The 19,525-nt window shown below is 42.3% G+C and overlaps 6 protein-coding genes across 10 annotated transcripts in view; 3 read left to right on the forward strand and 3 right to left on the reverse strand.

The window, feature by feature from the left end:
• Positions 1-1,107: 1,107 nt before the first annotated feature.
• On the reverse strand, positions 1,108-4,473 carry LOC104820922 (isopentenyl-diphosphate Delta-isomerase I). The gene is made up of 7 exons (XM_010551575.1): positions 4,400-4,473; positions 3,700-3,960; positions 3,059-3,114; positions 2,482-2,573; positions 2,034-2,136; positions 1,815-1,952; positions 1,108-1,582 (listed from the first exon to the last, which is right to left on the reverse strand). Exons 1-7 carry the CDS (start codon positions 4,423-4,425, stop codon positions 1,329-1,331), a joined length of 930 nt encoding a protein of 309 aa, XP_010549877.1. The 5' UTR covers positions 4,426-4,473; the 3' UTR covers positions 1,108-1,328.
• A 63-nt stretch (positions 4,474-4,536) lies between these two features.
• Positions 4,537-7,437, forward strand: LOC104820920 (probable protein phosphatase 2C 33). Its single transcript, XM_010551574.1, has 8 exons — positions 4,537-4,630; positions 4,728-4,831; positions 4,948-5,073; positions 5,180-5,576; positions 5,697-6,065; positions 6,154-6,271; positions 6,384-6,607; positions 6,695-7,437. Coding segments are annotated over exons 2-8 (1,698 nt in total). The 5' UTR covers positions 4,537-4,630; positions 4,728-4,829; the 3' UTR covers positions 7,157-7,437.
• Positions 7,438-7,539: 102 nt separating this feature from the next.
• LOC104820919 (aspartic proteinase-like protein 2) lies at positions 7,540-11,205 on the reverse strand. 3 transcript variants are annotated; one of them, XM_010551572.1, is made up of 10 exons: positions 10,758-11,204; positions 10,068-10,197; positions 9,734-9,969; positions 9,438-9,662; positions 8,922-9,084; positions 8,769-8,842; positions 8,452-8,539; positions 8,073-8,148; positions 7,880-7,951; positions 7,540-7,745 (listed from the first exon to the last, which is right to left on the reverse strand). In XM_010551572.1, the coding sequence occupies exons 1-10, from the start codon at positions 11,006-11,008 to the stop codon at positions 7,594-7,596; spliced, it is 1,467 nt and encodes a 488-aa protein (XP_010549874.1). In that variant the 5' UTR covers positions 11,009-11,204; the 3' UTR covers positions 7,540-7,593. The 3 variants fall into 3 exon arrangements, with proteins under 3 accessions (XP_010549874.1, XP_010549873.1, XP_010549875.1); XM_010551571.2 differs by having other exon boundaries at positions 9,734-9,975; positions 10,758-11,202; XM_010551573.1 differs by lacking the exon at positions 7,540-7,745 and having other exon boundaries at positions 7,900-7,992; positions 9,734-9,975; positions 10,758-11,205.
• A 432-nt stretch (positions 11,206-11,637) lies between these two features.
• LOC104820923 (thioredoxin F1, chloroplastic) lies at positions 11,638-13,889 on the forward strand. The gene is made up of 3 exons (XM_010551576.1): positions 11,638-12,039; positions 13,326-13,425; positions 13,553-13,889. The coding sequence occupies exons 1-3, from the start codon at positions 11,735-11,737 to the stop codon at positions 13,685-13,687; spliced, it is 540 nt and encodes a 179-aa protein (XP_010549878.1). The 5' UTR covers positions 11,638-11,734; the 3' UTR covers positions 13,688-13,889.
• A 529-nt stretch (positions 13,890-14,418) lies between these two features.
• On the forward strand, positions 14,419-16,619 carry LOC104820924. Its single transcript, XM_010551577.2, has one exon. It carries the CDS (start codon positions 14,494-14,496, stop codon positions 16,486-16,488), a length of 1,995 nt encoding a protein of 664 aa, XP_010549879.1. The 5' UTR covers positions 14,419-14,493; the 3' UTR covers positions 16,489-16,619.
• Positions 16,620-16,714: 95 nt separating this feature from the next.
• Positions 16,715-19,525, reverse strand: part of LOC104820926 (beta-catenin-like protein 1) — a 4,609-nt gene continuing 1,798 nt past the window's right edge. For all 3 annotated transcript variants that reach the window (XM_010551581.1, XM_010551580.1, XM_010551582.1), the window contains exons 3-10: positions 18,695-19,513; positions 18,401-18,485; positions 18,198-18,294; positions 17,812-17,875; positions 17,670-17,726; positions 17,252-17,289; positions 17,065-17,146; positions 16,715-16,955 (exon numbers count right to left, since the gene is read on the reverse strand). In XM_010551581.1, coding sequence (XP_010549883.1) covers positions 16,866-16,955; positions 17,065-17,146; positions 17,252-17,289; positions 17,670-17,726; positions 17,812-17,875; positions 18,198-18,294; positions 18,401-18,485; positions 18,695-19,513 — 1,332 coding nt within the window. In that variant the 3' untranslated portion in view covers positions 16,715-16,865. The remainder of the gene's footprint in view (positions 16,956-17,064; positions 17,147-17,251; positions 17,290-17,669; positions 17,727-17,811; positions 17,876-18,197; positions 18,295-18,400; positions 18,486-18,694; positions 19,514-19,525) is intronic.

Raw genomic sequence — 19,525 nt, forward strand, 5'->3', positions numbered from 1 at the left:
ATATTTAAAAATATAAGTCCACAATGTATTGATTTCTTCCATTAGATACGATTTTTATGGGAAATCAATTTCGGTAAACAAATTTGGTACTTTAAGAATTTTGGTACAATCAATGTTTTTAGTGAGACATTAAAAATAGGAATCTTTAGCGAATGAGGAAAAAGATATCTAATTTCTTAATTTAGATTTTTACACCTTTTATCCCAAACAAATAAACCAAATTTAAAGTAAAACCATCTTCATCAACAATCATCATCATCATCATCATCAGAGAGGCACAAGCATGGCTTCCTCAAAACTTGTTCTCTGTGTCTTCCTCGCTCTGTTCCTTGCGCTCGCGGGTTAGTCCCAACCTAATTCGCAAAACCCACAAAAGGAAAAAAATCCTTTTTTTTTTTCTGTTTTTAAAAAATCAAATCTTGTTTGTGAGATGCAGAAGAAGGGCTTGGTGAAGAGAGAGAGGCATTTGCTGCAAGAAGTCTGTCGGGATCATCGTTGTGTTGCAAGAACCTTTGGGAATTTGGAAAGTGCGAAACGGGGGAAGAAAGGATGAGGTGCAGGGAGACGTGTCTTCAAGGCTGCGGCAGCGGTCGCGGCGGTTACTGCAAGCATCGGCCTGGTTCCGCTGTCTGCCAGTGTAAATGTTGAATCCTGTTTTGCTTCATCATTATCAGTCTCATATCTTCCTGTCGGTGTGTGTGATCGTTCTTTGCTGTCTTTGATCGTGTTTAAAAGATGTTTCTGAATAAATCCAAGTTTTTTTTTCTAGGTCATAACACCAATGATCTTTTTAATACCTGAACGAGTGAAAACAAAGAATTCATGCGATTGATCCCAAATAAACTTAGGATTAAGGTGATGTTAGATGTATAATACCGATGATCTTTGACATGAATGAATTCCCATCATCACGCCACAGGATGGTGCGGATCGTGTGATCTGGACCGTCTGGTCACGTCCGACCGGTTAAAGCTGTGACCTGGTGGTGCAGCAGACCGTGGTCTGATCTGCGACCAGGTGGTGAAGACCGCGGTATGGTCTGTGACCAGGTGGTGAAGATCGTATTGTCTGGTAGACAAGAGGATACAAAAAAAGAGACCAGACAACGAGGGAAGGACAACGTTTATAACGGTGTTAAGAAGCCCAAGCTAGGGTTCTTGAAAGAGAGAACGCGAAGGGTGCCTTGTCCAAGAAGAAACTGACACCGTGGAAATGAAAGCCACACCAGAGACAGAATCTTCAAGATCAAAATGGAGAGAAGCAAAAAAGACAGATAATAACAGTAATCATAATAAATGAATAAAACAAAACCCCCCATCAAGATCGGATCAGAGGAGCTTATGGATGGTTTTCATGTCTGAAGCCTCTTTGAGAGTTCCTGTCTCGACGTGGTCCCACCACTTCATCAAGAAATTGTTCACAACCAACCTGAACCATGGAGAGAGCTTCACCCCTTCTTCCCCAGCATCTGCTTTCCTCAACAGCTCCTTCAGCTGCTCCCTATCCACGTACTTTATGTCCGCCACTTCTTCTGGGTTCGGTCTAACCTTTACGTCCCTCACTATGAACAGCAGGTAATCCACTGCAAAACAAAACTCCATGTTTGTAGGCATGATAAAATTGAGCCAAATGACCTATCAACTACATTCAACCAATCCTCCGATGCATCTAAAAAGACAAGATTTCATTTACAATCCACAATCCACAAACCCAAATACCTGCAGTATAACTGATGGAAGATATAAAAAAAGCATCGACGGCGGTCAATATTAGAGCAAACAAACAAGTTCCAAGAACGGGAAATAGAATATTACGTTCGTGCTCTCCCCACTTGCCATCGGAAGGAGCCTTGTAAAGCATGCGTCCCAAGGCAGTGAACTCGTCAACTGGTACATCCTCTGCTTGAATACCCAACTCATCTAGGAGCTTTCTCTGAGCAGCATTCCTAACACCTGGTAAACACCGGGATGGGTGAATACAATGAAGCCCCGAATCATAATTGAGTACTATTAAAACCGTTTTCGGGTAGATACCAAGAGCATTCTCTTCAATTAGCTCCGATTCACGATAAAGAGGATGGCTGCAGCAAGTGTTTGTCCACACCAGAGGGAACGTGACCTTTGTTTTTGACCTTTGCTGATCAGAAGAGAAGACATTTCAACAGAATGACAAACAGCTAGCAGAAGCAGATCAAGATTCAAGACAAAACCGCCGGTTGAGTTCACAAGAATATTATGCAAAAGCAGTGTAATTTTCGCATGCATATACAGACACAAGCATGTAACCCAATTCACATTGTAAGCATTTCCCCTCCCTACAAAGATGTTTCCATGCCCAGTTTAAACATTCTCACTCTATGAATCCTAACAGAGGAGAAATGATTGAATCAACTTCCCCAGCCCGCCTAGAGAATATCATAGATATAATATAACAGATAATCTAGAGAAACAGATATTCTAAACTACACTTATCTTCAATTACCTGGAGAAGTAACTCGTATTTCGAGTTAAATAAGAACACACTGAAAGCCCTGTGTAGCAAATTTTCAGATTCAATCTTCTCCATAAGATGGCCTGCAGATTTGATACAACAACAACAGTTACAACACAATTAGAGAAGTTACTTGCAAGTTTGAAATGCCCCCTACACTATCCAGAAATGCCAAGTAAACGTATCCCATTGTACCCCGATCTTCTGAATGACGAATAAATGTTACATGGGAGGGACGTGAAGTTATAATAGCCACAACTACACACATACTTCATGCATGACAAAATGAGCCCACCACCAATCGGATTTAAGCAGACAAAACATCAACACCAGAGTTATATTATAGAGATATGTTTGTATAGATCATGTGCACATGAGTGTGACATTTGACGGAAACCTCGGGAAACAGCTGCATTGAGATATGCAAGAACAACATTGATCAAAACAGCACATCAGAAAGCAGCTGCCAAAACCGATGTACTACTCCGAGGAAAGGCAAGAACATGGCTGACTTGGCTTATCATTCATCATGAGAGGTTGAAAGAGAAACAAAGGGAAATTCACTCACAGTTATATTTGGTGTCGTGGCCCACAACTCGATCATTTTCATTGACGAGAATGCATCTGCAAGGAAGATTGAATCGAAGAAACGCTCGTTAAATTGATGGACGAATTCTTGACACGACACTTCCATCAAAACAAACATTCATCATTGTTATGAAATATCTCCAGAAACACTAAGAAAGCCATCCGCAAACTGGAGTATGTCCCAAAGTATTCACTAGGTGATAGCTACATCAAAAACCCGCCTGTACACACACACACACATGTGCACTATATAAATATATATGTATGAATGCGCATATACAGCTCTAAATTGAATTCCACAACACAGCTATAAAAGGTCACAAACTTTTAATCGACATTTGGGCACAGATTTCTGACTGAAGTGATTTGTTTTTTGGCGAAGGAAGAATAATTTCTATGGAAGAAGAAAAGTAGAACAATGAGACCGCAATCCACAGAGAAAATGGAAGAAACCCAAAACTCAAAGCTCTAATTTCGCCAGAATTCCTCAATAATCCTCCATTTTCTCGGAACCCAAACAGCGGAAACATCCAAATCCCAGACAGACCGCACAAAAAGGTCAAATTTTTTCCCAAGAAATCCAAAGAAACTAGGAAAAAAAATCGAGAAGCGACAACTCACTCGTCCTCGAACATGAGGCGTCTCTGAACGGCATCCATGCCGGCATCGACGTTGGAGTCGGCCATGGTGGTCACCGAGGAAGCGCGAAGAGACGGATATGCCCTCGGAGGAAGAACGTCGAAGGGTCGAGTCAGGCGGAGAAAACGAGGGTAAAATCGGGAAGAAGAGAGACGTGCGATGGGTCGGAGGCGAAACGCAGAGACGCTAAATAACGAAGATGCAGAAGACATTGGAGTGCATGTCGGCGTACGCGATACAATCCTACGAATGATCCATATATATTGGCATACAGCTAAAGCCGAAAACAATAGAAATGTTATATAATTCCATATACTATTAACAAAGTATGAAATATGTTAATTAGGTGTCCCCAAATAAATCTATTCATTTCTATTTTATTTTTATTAATTAGGGATCAAAGAAATCTATCCAAATATATTTGGAATAACATAGATGTTTGTTTGGAAACAATCCAGTTATTTGTGTTGTAAAAAATTTACTTATCAATTGCTCAAATTAATTAATTTAATTCTTTTATATATATGATCAGATATTCACCAATAATAAGTGACGGGGACATAAATTATAAAACAATGAACAAACTTTTTCTATTCTCGTTAAATTATCCAGCCCACGCTAATTGTGCCAGCCAGAAAAAAAAAAGAAAAAAAAAATCCTCCTCCCAAGAAAAATCGCTTACAAGATTTTTGGATGATTGTGACTCATCTTTCCCTTGTGGAGAGAAAGGAGAACGGGTTTGTAGTTGGTGGTTGCGTTTCTTCCTCGTTAAATTCATCCACTTCTCGCTTCTCTCTCCCTCTCTCTTCCTTCTCTCGCCCCACAATCAATCCCCCCTTTCTTCGTTCCCCAAAAAAGGTTTCACCTTTCTTCGATTGATCCGAAGCCCAGATCCTTGTTTTGATCTGTTCCGGTAAGGTGGTTTTTGGGTGTTTCTTTTCTTTTTTCTTTTCTTAAATTCTCTCGAGTTCATTTGTTGTTGATGATGATTACTCTTTGTTTGATTGCAGAAGAAGAGAGAAAATATTAGAAGGGTCTCGATTCTCGTTTTCCCCCCATAGCAAGCGTGTTCTTCGAATCTGGGAACTGGATGTAGATGTTCACACAAATATATGTATGTGTGTACACCCCCTTTCTGTTGCCATTGATATTCTACGTAGATCTGCTTCCTTTTCCATCACTTTTTTTTTTTGGGATTAACTAAGTTTATAATATTTTATTGCGAAAAAGGGGAGAAAAGTGTTCCAAGACTCGTCAGGGTGACGACTCAAAAGGGTCAGACGGAGAAGTCAGCGTTTCTTTCAAATCCGGAGCTGACAGATTTGGACCTTTGGGTTTCAACACGAGGAGATTTGGGTTTGAATAATATTCAATTTTGTTATGCGTAGAGACCAGTCGAGGATTCTGGCTTTCTCAAGTTTGCTATATTGTTCTGTGGAATCTGAAAGGTGTGTTCTTTCAGAGATCTCTGCGGTAAATTAACAAGTGATCCTTGTGTGATCAATTCCATCACTGGATCTAAAGCATTCATCTCATCTTCATCGCTGGAGCGCGGTTGCGATTGTGTTGCTGGTCTGGAGTGCCTTCTAGATATAATCAGGGCCCTTAGGATGGGGTCCTGCTTGTCTGCAGAGAGCAGGAGTCCTGGTTCACCTGCTTCTCCTGCTTTCAATGTGAGGAAGAGGAAGAACTCGAAGAAGAGACCCGGTTCGAGAAACTCCTCATTCGATTACAGGAGAGAAGAGCCTCTGCATCGGATTCCTGGGCGGATGTTCTTGAATGGATCTAGCGAGATCGCTTCACTCTTCACCCAACAGGGCAAGAAGGGTCTGAATCAGGATGCCATGATTGTTTGGGAGGTTAGCTCTCGATAATGTCTTCCATATATCTTTTTTTTTTTGTATAACAACCAGTTGTAGCATTAATCCTGTTATATTGGCAACTCTGCCCTTTGCTCATTGCGAGTTTGAACATTGCAGAATTTTGGATCAAGGGCAGATACAATCTTCACTGGAGTATTTGATGGGCATGGTCCATATGGTCATTTGGTTGCAAAGAGAGTCAGAGACTCGCTTCCTCTCAAATTAAGTGCTCATTGGGAAGCGAAAGCACCCGTTGAGGATGCTCTCAAGGCCGGTATGAACTCCAAAGATGCTGCTTTTGTATCTGCTGAAGAAGAATCCAGGCCTTCAGTTGACCTAGACGATACAGAAGACTGTCCTGAAATTTTTCGAACTCTGAAAGAGTCGTTTCTCAAAGCTTTCAAAGTTATGGACAGAGAGCTTAAATTCCATGCAAACGTGGACTGTTTCTGCAGTGGGACAACGGCAGTAACTTTGGTCAAGCAGGTAAAAATTTACTTGGCATGTATGGGAATCATTCTCCGATTTAGGGTTTATGTAGTCTTTGATTATATACCTCAATGATATATCATAGGGTCGGTATCTAGTTGTTGGAAATGTCGGGGATTCAAGAGCTGTGTTGGGCACGAGGAACGATGAAAATGCTCTCGTTGCAGTTCAGCTGACTGTGGATCTCAAGCCAAATCTCCCAGGTTATTATTGTCAACTGCCTTGTTTAGTCGAAGATTTGTTCTTTTTTTGGATGTTAATCTGTTAGAATTTCGGGTTTTTCCTTTTGATTGTTTCTCCCTTATCTGGTTACAGCTGAGGCAGAAAGAATAAGGAAGTGCAGAGGACGAGTGTTTGCTCTCCAGGATGAACCCGAAGTTTCCAGAGTTTGGCTGCCGAATAATGACTCGCCTGGGCTTGCCATGGCACGTGCTTTTGGTGATTTTTGCCTCAAGGATTTTGGCCTCATCTCTGTGCCTGATGTATCTTTTCGACGTTTAACTGAAAGGGACGAGTTTATCGTGTTGGCCACTGATGGGGTAAAGAGAAAGCTCAAAACTGTACTTCCTGTCCTTTTTGATCTAATAGATATGTCTGGCTCTCATTTCTGTGATACGTATCGTCAGATTTGGGATGTGCTCTCAAACGAAGAAGTTGTGGAGATTGTGGCTTCGGTTCCAGCACGTGGCTCTGCGGCTAGAGCCCTGGTTGAGACTGCGGTTAGAGCTTGGAGATACAAATACCCAACTTCCAAAGTCGATGACTGTGCCGTCGTTTGCTTGTTTCTGGACTCCAACTCGATGGTGACGTCTACAGCTTCAGTTACGGGACCGAAAAGGCAACAAGCCAAACCAGAGCATGAGAATGGCACTGGAGCATCTGAACCAAGTGGGCTTGGGCGTTCAGGCACGGTCAGAACTGGCAAAGAGATTGCCCTTGACGAGACCGAAGCAGAAAAGCTGATACAGGACGATAACATGGATTCAGAACACGGTACCGAGTGGTCTGCGTTGGAAGGAGTTGCAAGAGTTAATACCCTTTTGAACCTGCCAAGATTTGTGCCTGGAAGTGAAGGGAAAGGCAAGTGATGAGGTACTGTTCTATTCTTTTTCTTTCTTGAAATCTCTATGTTAAAAAATTCTTTCGGGTCCATTTCATTGGCCGTGGCATTGTCTCCAAAGTCCAAACTCAAGAATTTTTGTCATTTGTCATGTCTTTTGTCTATGTCTGTCTTGTTGGTGCATATGCTGTTTCAAGTTTTGTCACCAGAGAGGAAGGAACATCATGTAGTAGTGGTCTCTGGGTTGTTTGTCCCCTGTATGTCTGGAGATTCTCCCCAGCTTTATTTGCCTGTCTGGTGGTGGATTTCTCCGTCTTGTCTTTGCAAGTCTCTCAATTCAAATGCAAATTTTGTGTCACAACCTCTCTCTCTCTCTCTCTCTCTCTCACACACACACACACACACAGACAGTCACTCTTTACAATGTTAAAATCAAGAAAGGAAGTCTTGGAAGATGGTCTGAGACTAGCGAGTAAAGTTAGAGAGGAGGGTAATGAGCAGAGAGAAAAACATGAGAAGTTTGATGACAATCAAAGAAGAAGATGAAGAGAGATTGTGAGCACCAACTGTGTATACTGCTCCTGAAGCTTCGTCTTTCACTTGTATTCCCTCTGAACCTGTCAAAAAAGACAAAACTTATCAGGTTTTCTGCCCATTTGTTTGCCAAAATGATTGTCAAAACTTGTGTAACAATAATCTGTTCGTTTGTGTTTTTGTGTCATTAAGACAGAGCTGTGTGGAATGTTCTTACAGTTGTGGTTGGTCCATCCAATGACTTGCTTCTCGATGTCGTATACAACTAACTTGTTAGAGAGTGCCATATCTGCACATCCAATCACAAAACCAAACGGCATGAAAGGACGGCTGAAATATGAGAGAGAGAGAACGAGTTGAGTTTTACTGTAAATGAAGAACACAGAGCCATTTCGGGAGAGGATCATTACCTCCGAGAATTGTCAAAGATCCTCCAGCTTTAGTTTGGACTCCGCCATTCTGCCAGCCAAAACACCAAATGTTTTCCTGCAGAAAGACATTGTCCATTTATGTTTAGAACAAGAAGAAACTCTCTTGTTGCTGACACACTGACTGAACATAATTCTTCAACTGAAAATGAATCTCCGATCATATTGGTCGGGACTGTCAAAATGTCATGGATACGAAACAGGAAAGCAGTGAAAACTGGTTTTTACTCTCTTTTACTCTGATCAACAAGCTCTTGGGGAGATTCTTCAAAGTGCACAGTACCCATTTTGCATCAACAAGAACAGTAGTAGGGAAGAGGTTTTCACCAGTAAAAATCAGTTTGAAATGAACTAAACTTACTTGAAGTTCGAAGAGATATTCCCGAGGGTGTACTGTCAAGGAAAGAGAATTCTCAAACTCAAAAGTGACAGGAGGGAAGCTGTCAGGCCTGAAAATGCAGGATGAAAAGGAAAGACAGAGATTTTGACAGTCATTATCCAAGGTTTAGAAACTCGAAAACAGGTTCTTGATGAAAAAATCGATACTCCGAGCAGATTTGGATAAACCGTGGCATGAAAACATAGTTTAATTCGATGAATCTGACTCCTGCCGAATGGCAGTAATGCCTAAACCAAATACGAAAGTGAACAATATAAGCTGATTGAACAGAGTCTTACTCAGCAGTATAATGGAAACACATAAAAGTATCCTGAACTGAGTGCAATGAGATCCCAGGCTTAGCAACCAAAATCTAAGTTAAAAGAACTTGTTAGCTGAAGATTGAGAGATTTCACAGTATATATATAAGACGATAAAAGAAAATCACGGACCTCGTTCAACAATGGCTCGTAAACAGTATCAGGAAGATAAGCCAAGGTTGTACCACTGTCAATAATTGCTCCTCTGTTACCTTCAGTGTCAAATGCATTTGAAGGGAATTCTAGAATACTGTTTCCAACTTTAATTCCCTTCACCACAACACTATAATGAACCCTGTAAACAGTTATGATGATAATATAAGATTTTATATCCCCCAAGCTTAGTTGTTTGAATAGAAACGGAAAGGAAAGAGCATCCTTGTTTGGAATGAGAAAGGAACGAGGAAAGCGATGAAAGGGCACACGGAGAAAACACGGAAACAATGAACAATCATGTTTTTATGCAGAATTTTCTGAGAAAAGTGTTATAGAACCTCCATCGATGTGTTTCTGTGATCAACTACTAGTTCTTGTCTGATGATAAATATCTATAGGCTGTTACTGGATTGCATAATGAACAAAAACCGCATCAGAAGAGGATATTTGCATTAAGAAACATAATCAAAAGCTTAAGAAGGCATTCCATACTCATTAGGTACCATAGGAGCATTCTTCACTTTTGGCGAGACCACTTCCCCGATGGCAAATATACCGCCTCCATTGTTATTATCCAAGCAATGAGCAAAAGCCCTTTTGACCTTTCCTTGCGAAGCCAGTTGTGAAATAAAAGATGAGTTTGATTGTCCAAATCCCATTATACCATCAAGTGCAGATCCAGATTCTCCAAGCTGGCCAGACTGTTTAAAGCCACACCTACATGACCACATGCAATTCAGGTTTCACCCCACAGTCATATTACCAGACAGAAAGAAGCTTTAACATACCCGAACACAACAGTTCCATTTGTTGATCCTGTCTGAAGGTTTCCAGTCACTAGATCCAAATGCACAATGTCCCTCACAAAGTACCCATTCGTTGAGCTATGATCTCCATAGACAATAACATATTGGCAGGTGGAACCAGATCGGCACTCGGATTTTTCACTAATTAGGGAACAGAATTTGTCATCACATGTGATGGACTTTGCTGTCGAGGAAGTATCCTTATCATATAATGTCAGCTGTACCTAAAAAGAGAAAAACAGAAACTTTTTTCTTGGGTAAGATGCTGCAAAAGATCAAGCTCCGATAAAGTTAAATAGGGTTCAAAGATGCATACACCCAATTCGCTTTTCCTTGGACATCTGATACACCCAGCACAATTCACCCAAAGGATATCGCTCCCTGTATCGACTTGGACGTAAAAGTCTCTTGCCGGAGTTCCAAGCCCGATTTTTGTGAAGTACAGGCTGAATGGAATCAGACCAAGACATAGCAGCCAGAAAGATAAAAATGTGGCATGGTTAGAACATGAATAGATATGTTATATCTGTTCAGACCGTGCACCTAGATCAATATAAGAATCTTTATCCGAGGAATCTTAGTTCTTAGCAGATGTGAATCAGGAGATTTAAACCCAGCAAATCAAAATCGAAAAAGAAGATCATATTGCCCAACAAGGGAACAGAAAGTAGCTATCTTTCTACATTCCACACTCCATTCATGAGCTTGTGTTTCAACTTGTGTAACCAATTTCAAGAACAGAAGATCAAATTTACAGACTTTTATACCCAAACAATGAAGCAGCAAAAACGTTGATAGCTTTCTACCATCCACATTCCTTTTCTGAACTTGTGTTTCTAATTGCATCACCATTCTCATGAACAGACAGCCATTATCTGTCCTATTCCTTTGGTCTGTCTAAGTCAAATCATCAAACCCATAAGGGCAAAACCCAATCATAGTTCTGCATTTGCACGCAACAAAGCGTACGTACATGTGTGCATTGTGCGTGTTTTACGACACTGACCCAATAGACTCCGGCTCGCTGTCTCCGCCGAGCGGGAGGTCGACGGCGGAGAGGAGCCTCGCGTGACGGCGGACATCGTGAGCTCTCAAAGCACTTAGCTCCTTCTCTCTTTTTCCGGCGAACTTGTTCCTCACCTCGAACACCAGGTTCTCCGGTGGCACCGCCGCCTCGCCGTGGATTCTCTGTTCCATCAGAAACACCGCCGCGGAAAGAAAAAGCACCGCCGCAAAAGGCCGTCGCCGGAGATCCATAGCCAAAGGGGGTCCTCTTTGTCACAGCGGCACAAATTCCTTGCGTCTTCTCTCCTCAACCTCCCTGGACGAGACACAAGCTGATTGATACTGTCATAGAAAAAGTTGAACAGAGAATTATTAGTCTTTTCCTTTACCAAAAGAAGAAGAAGAAGAAGAGATTTACAACAGTCATGCAAGTATGTGTCCTTTTGAGGGAGGAGGTGAAGTGGAATTAGATAAAGTTCAATAATTTTTTATTTATAAATTTGGATTTTGTTATTAAAATAATTATATTAACTAAATCCAAATTTTACATGGCATATATATATATATATATATATATATATGTATATAACAAATTTTTTTTTGTTGACCGAGAGCACGATCCTAGTTTTGGAAACAACCAAAAACAGGACCGTTCGAAGGGACAGAATCGTCATTTCAAAGAGCGAAAAATATCATCGCGTCATCTCCCCCGGTGAACCTGCACCTCGCGTTCATCGATCACAAATATTGAACAGACGTGAATACCCTTGTATACCCGGCATTGTCACCGAGCAACTTGAGGGTATTATCGTCTTTACTTCACCTAAAAATCGTAACATTCCTCAGATAAATTAAATAAAGAAATAAGCTTAGTTCGACCATTACTGATTGCAATCCAACAAAAAAAAAACCTTTTTTTTCTCTCCTTTTTCGAATTTGTTCTTCGTTTTCGTGGCTCTCTACACTCAACCTCGTGCAATGCCTCTCTTTCTCCGTCTCTCTCCTTCTCCGCCGGCCGTCGTCCGATCTCCAGCTCCGTTCGCCGCTGGTCCCGGCTCCGCGAGGAACTGCGGCATCCCGTTCTCCGGCGTCAGGAAGACTGATTTTTGCTCGAGTAGTGCCTTGGTTGCCCGGAAGTGGGGCGGTTCCTCTGCGGTGAGGTGTAGCGTAGAGACCGTAGACGTCAGCGTCGGCGTAGTGACGGAGGTGAACAAGGACACGTTCTGGCCGATCGTGAAAGCCGCCGGCGAAAAGATCGTCGTCCTCGACATGTACACTCAGTGGTACGACTAGAGATTCTCTGTCATGTGAACTCTGAACTGATTTGTTTGATTGCGATCTCTTGTTGAAACTTCGTAGTTGTTGTTTAGATTCGACTGGTTCTATCTCTAGATTTTTCGTTGATGGCGAAATCGATGTAGAATTGAGTGAAGACAAAATCTGGATTAGCGCATGATTTGTTGACTTATTGAATGGGTATTGTGGGGGAAAACTTAGGCTGTAGAAGAGAAATTCTGAAAATTTTCTCCTGTTGTGTTATTTCTTGACATGCCTGGAGATTGTTGAAGGAAGGAAACTCTTGTGGTGTGAGTAGATTAAGGAAGAAGTGCTTTAATTTGCCTTGCTTAATACGATTTCAGTTGTTGCATCTTTTTTGCTGAGTTGTGTCTTGTTTATCTCTGCATTAGCCCGACTTGTCTTCTGATGCTTCTCACATTGTGTAAGACATAGTTATAGCTAGTAGTCTCAACTCATGCACATCAATGTTGCTTTCTTTGGGATTTTAGTGGCCTGAACAACTATTCTTGATCGAATTAAGGCATCATTTTAGCTTGCAACTTGCACGTTTGCCTTGGTGATCATGTTGTGACCTCGTTCTTCAGCACTTTACCCAAGCTTGAGTGGTCTAGTGGTGAGAGAACATGCAAAGTATGCTCTCATCCTGTGTTCAAACCCAAGCGTGGGGAGGGACATTCACATGAGCTTCCCCGGTCCTCTGGGAGATGTAGTCGGGGCAAAGGCCCAGTGAACTTCCGGATTATCAAAAAAAAAAAAAAAACACTTCTGATGGTCTTACTGATCTGAACGACTCAGGTTGGATGTCCATTGGCTCTGACTGCCTTCGAATATCTTGAGTTTTTGTCATATTTTCAACACCGTGTAGGCTTTTTTTGGCTTTAACTTTATTTACCTGTAATAATTTCACGATACACCACAGAGTTGGAGCTTTCTTTTCTGCCATTTTCCCTTGGCACCTAGAAACACAGTCCCTTTGAAGGGATTGTATGAATTACCAAAAAGAAAAGGGAATGAAGAGATTTTCGAAGATTAAGATATTGTTAGTTAATGATCTGTATCAAACTTCTAGTACCTTCTCCTGGAATCTTTACTACTGCACGCTGCATTGGCATGTATTTCATGGTATTGATGTTGGCCTAATCTTAGGTTTTTTGACATGGGTTCCCCTTTGAATGTGTGATTTGGTAATGTAGATTATTATCTGTTGAGAACTTATCACAGTCTCTGATCTTCCAATCGAAAATGGAAATCTCCATACTGGCATCTGCAGGTGCGGTCCATGCAAAGTGATGGCACCCAAATTCCAGGAGCTCTCGACAAAGTACCAGGACGCTGTCTTTCTGAAGCTTGACTGCAACCAAGAAAACAAGGTTTGGCTTGATGTCATCAGAACAAATTCCTAATAGAAAAGACTCCAATACGAAGAATCATTTGACAAACAACAATGCCTGCCTGCTTTATTTTTTTCACACGAGATTTTGAAATTCTTAAATGCAGCCATTGGCGAAGGAGCTAGGAATAAGGGTGGTACCGACGTTCAAGATTCTGAAGGACGGAAAGATAGAAAAGGAAGTAACAGGGGCGAAATACGAAGACTTAGTCGCGGCCATTGAAGCAGTCAGGTCGAGCTAATTCTCTCATCCCACTCTCTTCTCTTGTATAAAGCATCAGAATCACCAGCTGTTCCGACATAATTGTTTCCATGTATGTATCTCTGTTGTTCCACCCAAAAAAGGAAAAACAAACTTTCTTGTATGTTGCTTCCGATCCATAAGAGTTTCAAAGGATAAATAACTGAGAAGGCTTGATGAAATGGGCGTTTGTCTTTTGTTTATGTACTGAGGTTCTAATTTGGGTCCAAACATCTGCATTTGCATTTCATCAAAATGGGTGTTAAATTTTTGGTATTATTAATTTACAATTTTTGCAAGTAATGTATCGTTTTACTAGTTTAGGTGAGAGCCAAAAGGCGACTGTTGTATTTCTCCGTACCACTGAAGATATTCGCTCACGCGCCTAAGATGGGTTAGAAACGTCGTTTTTTAAAAAACGTCAGATTTGCCCGGACTATAGTCCGGCAGATTAGTAGACACGCGCTCAACGCGCTCCCGGTGCGCGTTTGCTGCAACTATGTTAACGGCCGTGCCATTGCTCGGTTGGGCTTTTTATATTGGGCCTTCAGAATTTATATGGGCTTATGCAATTAGACCCATATTTAAATTATTGGGCTTCCATCACGACGCCTACGTTGTCATTTATGGACTTGGTAAAGAACTTGCGAATTAGTTGGGATTAGCACAACAGATATCTCCTAATAGGTTCGTTCGTCAACGTTGACTTCAAAATCGAATCGGCCGCCATCTCCGGTCTCGACCGGTGGAGTGACGAACTTAAAGGACATTTTCTAATATATATATATACACAAATGACAAAAGGACATGGAGATCCACGCCACAAGTCAGAACTTAACAGATGAAAGTAAATTGGGACCTAAAAAGAGAAGAAAACCCATTGGAGAGAGAGAGAGAGAGAGAGAGAGAGAGAGAGAAAGAGGAATGGAGATGGGGAAGGAAGAGAAGATGGTCAAACTTTCAGTTCATCCTCACCCATTAAAACCTTGTGACGACATTTCGAGTATGAACCGCTGCCATATGTGCGAAGAAAGGTTTGATGAATCGGAAGACTCTCCCTCCATGATCGAAGGTTATCGCTGCGGAAAATGCGAATGGTGGGTTTCCCACAAAAAATGCGCCGAGAAAGAGACAGCCCACCTCCCGACTCACCCTCACCCCTTGACCGCTTTCCGCACCTCTTCCTCCTTCTGCTGCCAAATGTGCGCTCGTGAAGAACATCATCATGACGACGGAACCCATCATCATGTTTACAAATGCGGGACTTGCTCCAAGTCATACCACAAGGAATGTGCTGAATCTCCATTGGAGATCATTCACCCTTTTCACCCACGACATCCTCTCACTTTCCTCCTCCTCGATGATTCCGATGTCCAATGCAATAGTTGTGGGAGAATACTTAGCCATGGGGAAGCGTATCACTGTCCCATCTGCAGATTCTTCATGCATATGTACTGTACCAAGAAGACACCTCAACTTCATATAGGGAATCCCAAGTGCCATGACCATACCCTTACCCTCCTCCCTAGACCTCTCCCTTTCACCTGCAATGCCTGTGGTCTCCTCCATGACTGGTCTCTTCCTTACGTCTGTCACCGTCAGTGTGATTTCATGGTCCATAGGGATTGTATCGACTTACCACGCGTCATCAGAATCTCCCGTCACCATCATCGTCTTTCTCACGTCCCTTCTCTCCCTCTGCCTCATCATCATCATCATGTTGCAGCATCATGGTCATGTGGTGTCTGTCGTAAACCCATCGACCGCAATTACGGGTCTTACTCTTGCAACAAGGATGGTTGCCTTTACGCCGTCCATTCGATGTGCGCAATCAGGAGGGATCTGTGGGATGGGAAAGACCTCGAGGGAGTTCCCGAAGAACCAGATGAATATGTCGAGCTGCCTTTCGAGGTTGTAGATGACAACGTGATAAAACATTTCAGCCACGAGCACTACCTTACATTGAACGAGGATGAAGGTTCCAGTGTCGATGGATTCGAACACTGCCAAGCATGCGCGCTTCCCATCCGTATCCATGTCGGTAATACCTACAGCTGTATGAAGTCAGATTGCATTTTTGTTCTACATGAAAGATGTGCTGAATTACCTCGAAAGGAATGGTACATTCTGCATCCTCACCGTCTTACACTACAAACCTTCATAACGGATGCAATTGGTGGATGCGTAGTTTGCGAGCGGATAAGCAGTGGCTTTGCGTATCAGTGCTGCGAAAAGGATTTTAGTTTCATAATAGATGTGAACTGTGCTTCGGTATCCGAGCCGTTCGCACATAACAGTCATCCGCATCCTCTTTTCTCCACGTCGGCATCGAAAGATCGCCGAGCTTGTTCAGGCTGCAAAAGGGTTACTTATGGCCATAAAATGCAGTGTATCGAATGCGACTTCGTCCTGGATTTCAGGTGTGTAACTTTGCCACCTAAGGTGAGGTACAAGCATGACACGCACCCGCTGATTCTGACCCTCGGGGGCAATGAAAAAGCTGAAGGTGCAACAAGCTGGTGGTGTGAGATCTGCGAAAGAAAAATGGATCAAGATGTACTGTTGTACACTTGTGACAATTGTTGCATCACCATCCATGTCGAATGCATACTCGGAGTGGACCGACACATGAAGCCTGGTCGATATTGCGACGACTTGGGAGACGAGTGTGAAGTTGAAGCCAACAGGAGTTGTTCTCGGCCGTTCTGCTCTGGATGTGAGAAGAGATGCCCATTCCCCATTGTCTTCAAGGCAGATGATCTTACTTTCTGCAGTAACGAATGTCTAAACAAGTCCAATTGAAAATGGACAAGATTGGGTTAGCACTTATCCGTAGAGTAAATGTATTTCGGGGAGAGAGAAAATTCTACCATCATGAAAACTGTTTGTTTAACTTTGGAACAGCTTCATCCAGGGGTATGATTTTGCTTCAATTTTCAGTCGGATTATGGCTTGGATTGAACCAATTTCGCCTTCTTTCATGGACAAACAGCATCGACGAGCAACTAAATGAGTACACGAACCAAACTGAGTAAACTAAATACCCCGTGATCTCTGATTTCCCCGCATTTCCCGTTACATACATTATCTCCATCTGAATCATCGCCATACTAAAAGGCCATTGAAATCTAAGTGTCCGTTAAATTCACAACATGCTACACGGTGTGGTGGGGAGCGGATCAAAGGGCCGAAATGAACTTCTGGATTCTCGCCTGTGCACGCTCCTTCTCCTCCGGTCCTTCTAGGTCCCCGATGTTGTCATGGTACTCCTGTCGCATTTTCGCATGATAACACCAGTTTTTGTTACTACGATACAAGGAGAACTTCTCGTACTAGCGGTTTAGCATGTGAGGATTGTGAAAGTAAGGTAATAGAGACCTGAAGTATCTGTTTCACGTCATTCTTACTAAGCTTCTGTTGCTTCAGTAGCAGTTCAATCCTTGCTCTCATTCCAGAGTGCCTGGCATGGGTTTTAATACCAAATCAATGACCAAATATAAAATTACTAACTGAAAATGTCATTCTCTACACGCCTTAAGTATGTATAAAATGGGAAGTAACTTACTCAGAACACCAAAGGTGGCCCAAAATCACTGCAATAAGCTGCAAGTGTGGTAGCAAACAACGTTTAGGCTTGAAGTGATTGGAAGTGAGTTTCATATGCTTACACGACCATTATATGGTTTGAAAGGGACACAAGACCAAGAAAGTCAATAAGAAAGATGCTTGGAACAGACTCCGTAGAGGTATACACTCATATATACATCCATGTGAGTGTATCTGTGTAATCTATACGTGTGGTTGTGTACATGTGTAGAGACACTTCTCATACACCCATAGAAACCCGGCACCAGGCCTCAAGACGAAAGGTAGTTCCAAACGCAATCTCTCATATCCACAAGGGGTATAACTTAGAAGCAAATAAACCTCATATATAATCGTCATTGTCCAGAGAAAGCAGAAAAGAAAACGGATGCAATAACCTGAAGAGTGTAAAGGCCTGATTCTAGCTTCCGATTATATCTTTCCTCTTCATCCATCTGCAGAAAAACAGTGAGGTCAGATTGGAACACCAGAACCCAAAAGAGAAGGCTAACCTTTTTTTTTTTTGAAAAAGTGAATTACCTCAAGATCATCAAACTCAAGTTGGTCTAACCTCTCGGATTCTGCTTTAACCCTGTCAGAATACCTGCCAAATAAAAATAACAACATGAACAGAAACACAATTTGGAAAAAGCAAACACAGCAGTTCAACACAACTTTCTCCATGACTCCCATGAAAGTGAAGATTAGAGAGACAGGACATAAATCGAAGAAGATATAGAGGATATGTAAATAGGATGCAATGTAGATAGAGTCATACAAAACTTCAGAAAGCAAACCCAACTCTGTGATCAGATGCCCAGAAATCAAACCAAAGCAGGGTGATTAACAGTATAGCACAAAACTTAAGTCTATATTCCCATAATGGCACTATTGCATAGAAGCTAAAACTAAAGAACAAACTTTACCTTATATACAGTTCCATAAGGCGGTCGATCTTCTCATATTCATTCTCAACAAACTTGCTTAACAATCGATCTCTTCTAGAACCCCGTAAAATTCCAGCTGCAACAAATAACCAAGAGTCACGAAACTAAAGTTAGTATCAAAAACATGACAGGGGCAATACATGCTTGAAATTTGAATACAAACATACTACCTGACTTCTTACCAAATAATGATGCAACAAGGGAAACAACCCGCTCCTCAAGCTCTTCTTTGTACCGCTCTCTCTTGATACTCTTATTCAGTGGAATCTAAACATTTCAAGAACAAAACCGATTCACTACGCATCAAGATTTATCTTCTAGTTTTGTGGTTCAAGTTCTGCAATCATTTCCTCGTTAGAAACAAAAGCTCGCATTGGAGATACAAATACGTGATTGGTTCGCTATAGCTACTCCCTTCATGCCATTAGATTGTGCCAAAATAAACTGAGGGATGAATTGGGAAGGAAAAAACTTGCCTTGCCCATGAAAGCAGCAAATGCTGTTTTCAGCCCTAGAACATCCACAAACCTCTCACATGAAGGTGGATAATTGGTCATGGCGAAATCCAGAGCCCGAATTGCAGACCCGTAAGCATATTTCTTCTGCTTCATGATAATAATCATCAACTCAACACCTTCGGCCTTCACAAACCGTTCCTTGTTCTCCAATGGCATTAACAAACAGCACAAGCAATCAAACAAGTTCTCCAACATCTCTTCCTCGTCTGGAGTCTTGGGATCCTTCGACTTATACATAGCCACCGCCTCGAGCACAGCGTCTACACCATTCATTTGCCCAACCCGCTTCTGGTTCGCGGTGCAGTTTTGCAAGAGAATTGCCAGAATCTCGGAAGCGTACTGCTTGTTGCCGTCGAATTCCCTCACCTTGATCTTCACCAGAAGCCACCGGAGAAGCTTAGTCCGTTCACAGACCATCTCGGCCACACTCGGTTTCACCTCCACCAAGTTCTCGATCACCGACAAAGTTCCATATATAGCCACGGCCTCATCCGGGTCCGTCTCCGACAATCGCTGCAGGTTCTGGACTAACAGCTCTAGTACGTTATTCTCCAGAAGTGCGTCGACAAGCACACGCGCCGGCTCGTCATTGTCCTCAAGGGCATCCTCGTCGGTCAGATCCTGAAGGAGCTGAACGACATCGTTTGCAATGTCCGCGTTGTCGTGAGACAGAAGGTTCACGATCGACGGGACGGTATTCAGTGCAACGATCTCCGGGTACAGCTCCGGAGCTCCGGCGAGGACCTTGAGTTTCTGCAGATCGTCGGGTAGGTCAACCTCGGACTCTGC

This window comes from Tarenaya hassleriana, unplaced genomic scaffold (assembly GCF_000463585.1).
Source record: "Tarenaya hassleriana unplaced genomic scaffold, ASM46358v1 Cleome32, whole genome shotgun sequence".
In the NCBI taxonomy this organism is placed as follows: domain Eukaryota; kingdom Viridiplantae; phylum Streptophyta; class Magnoliopsida; order Brassicales; family Cleomaceae; genus Tarenaya; species Tarenaya hassleriana.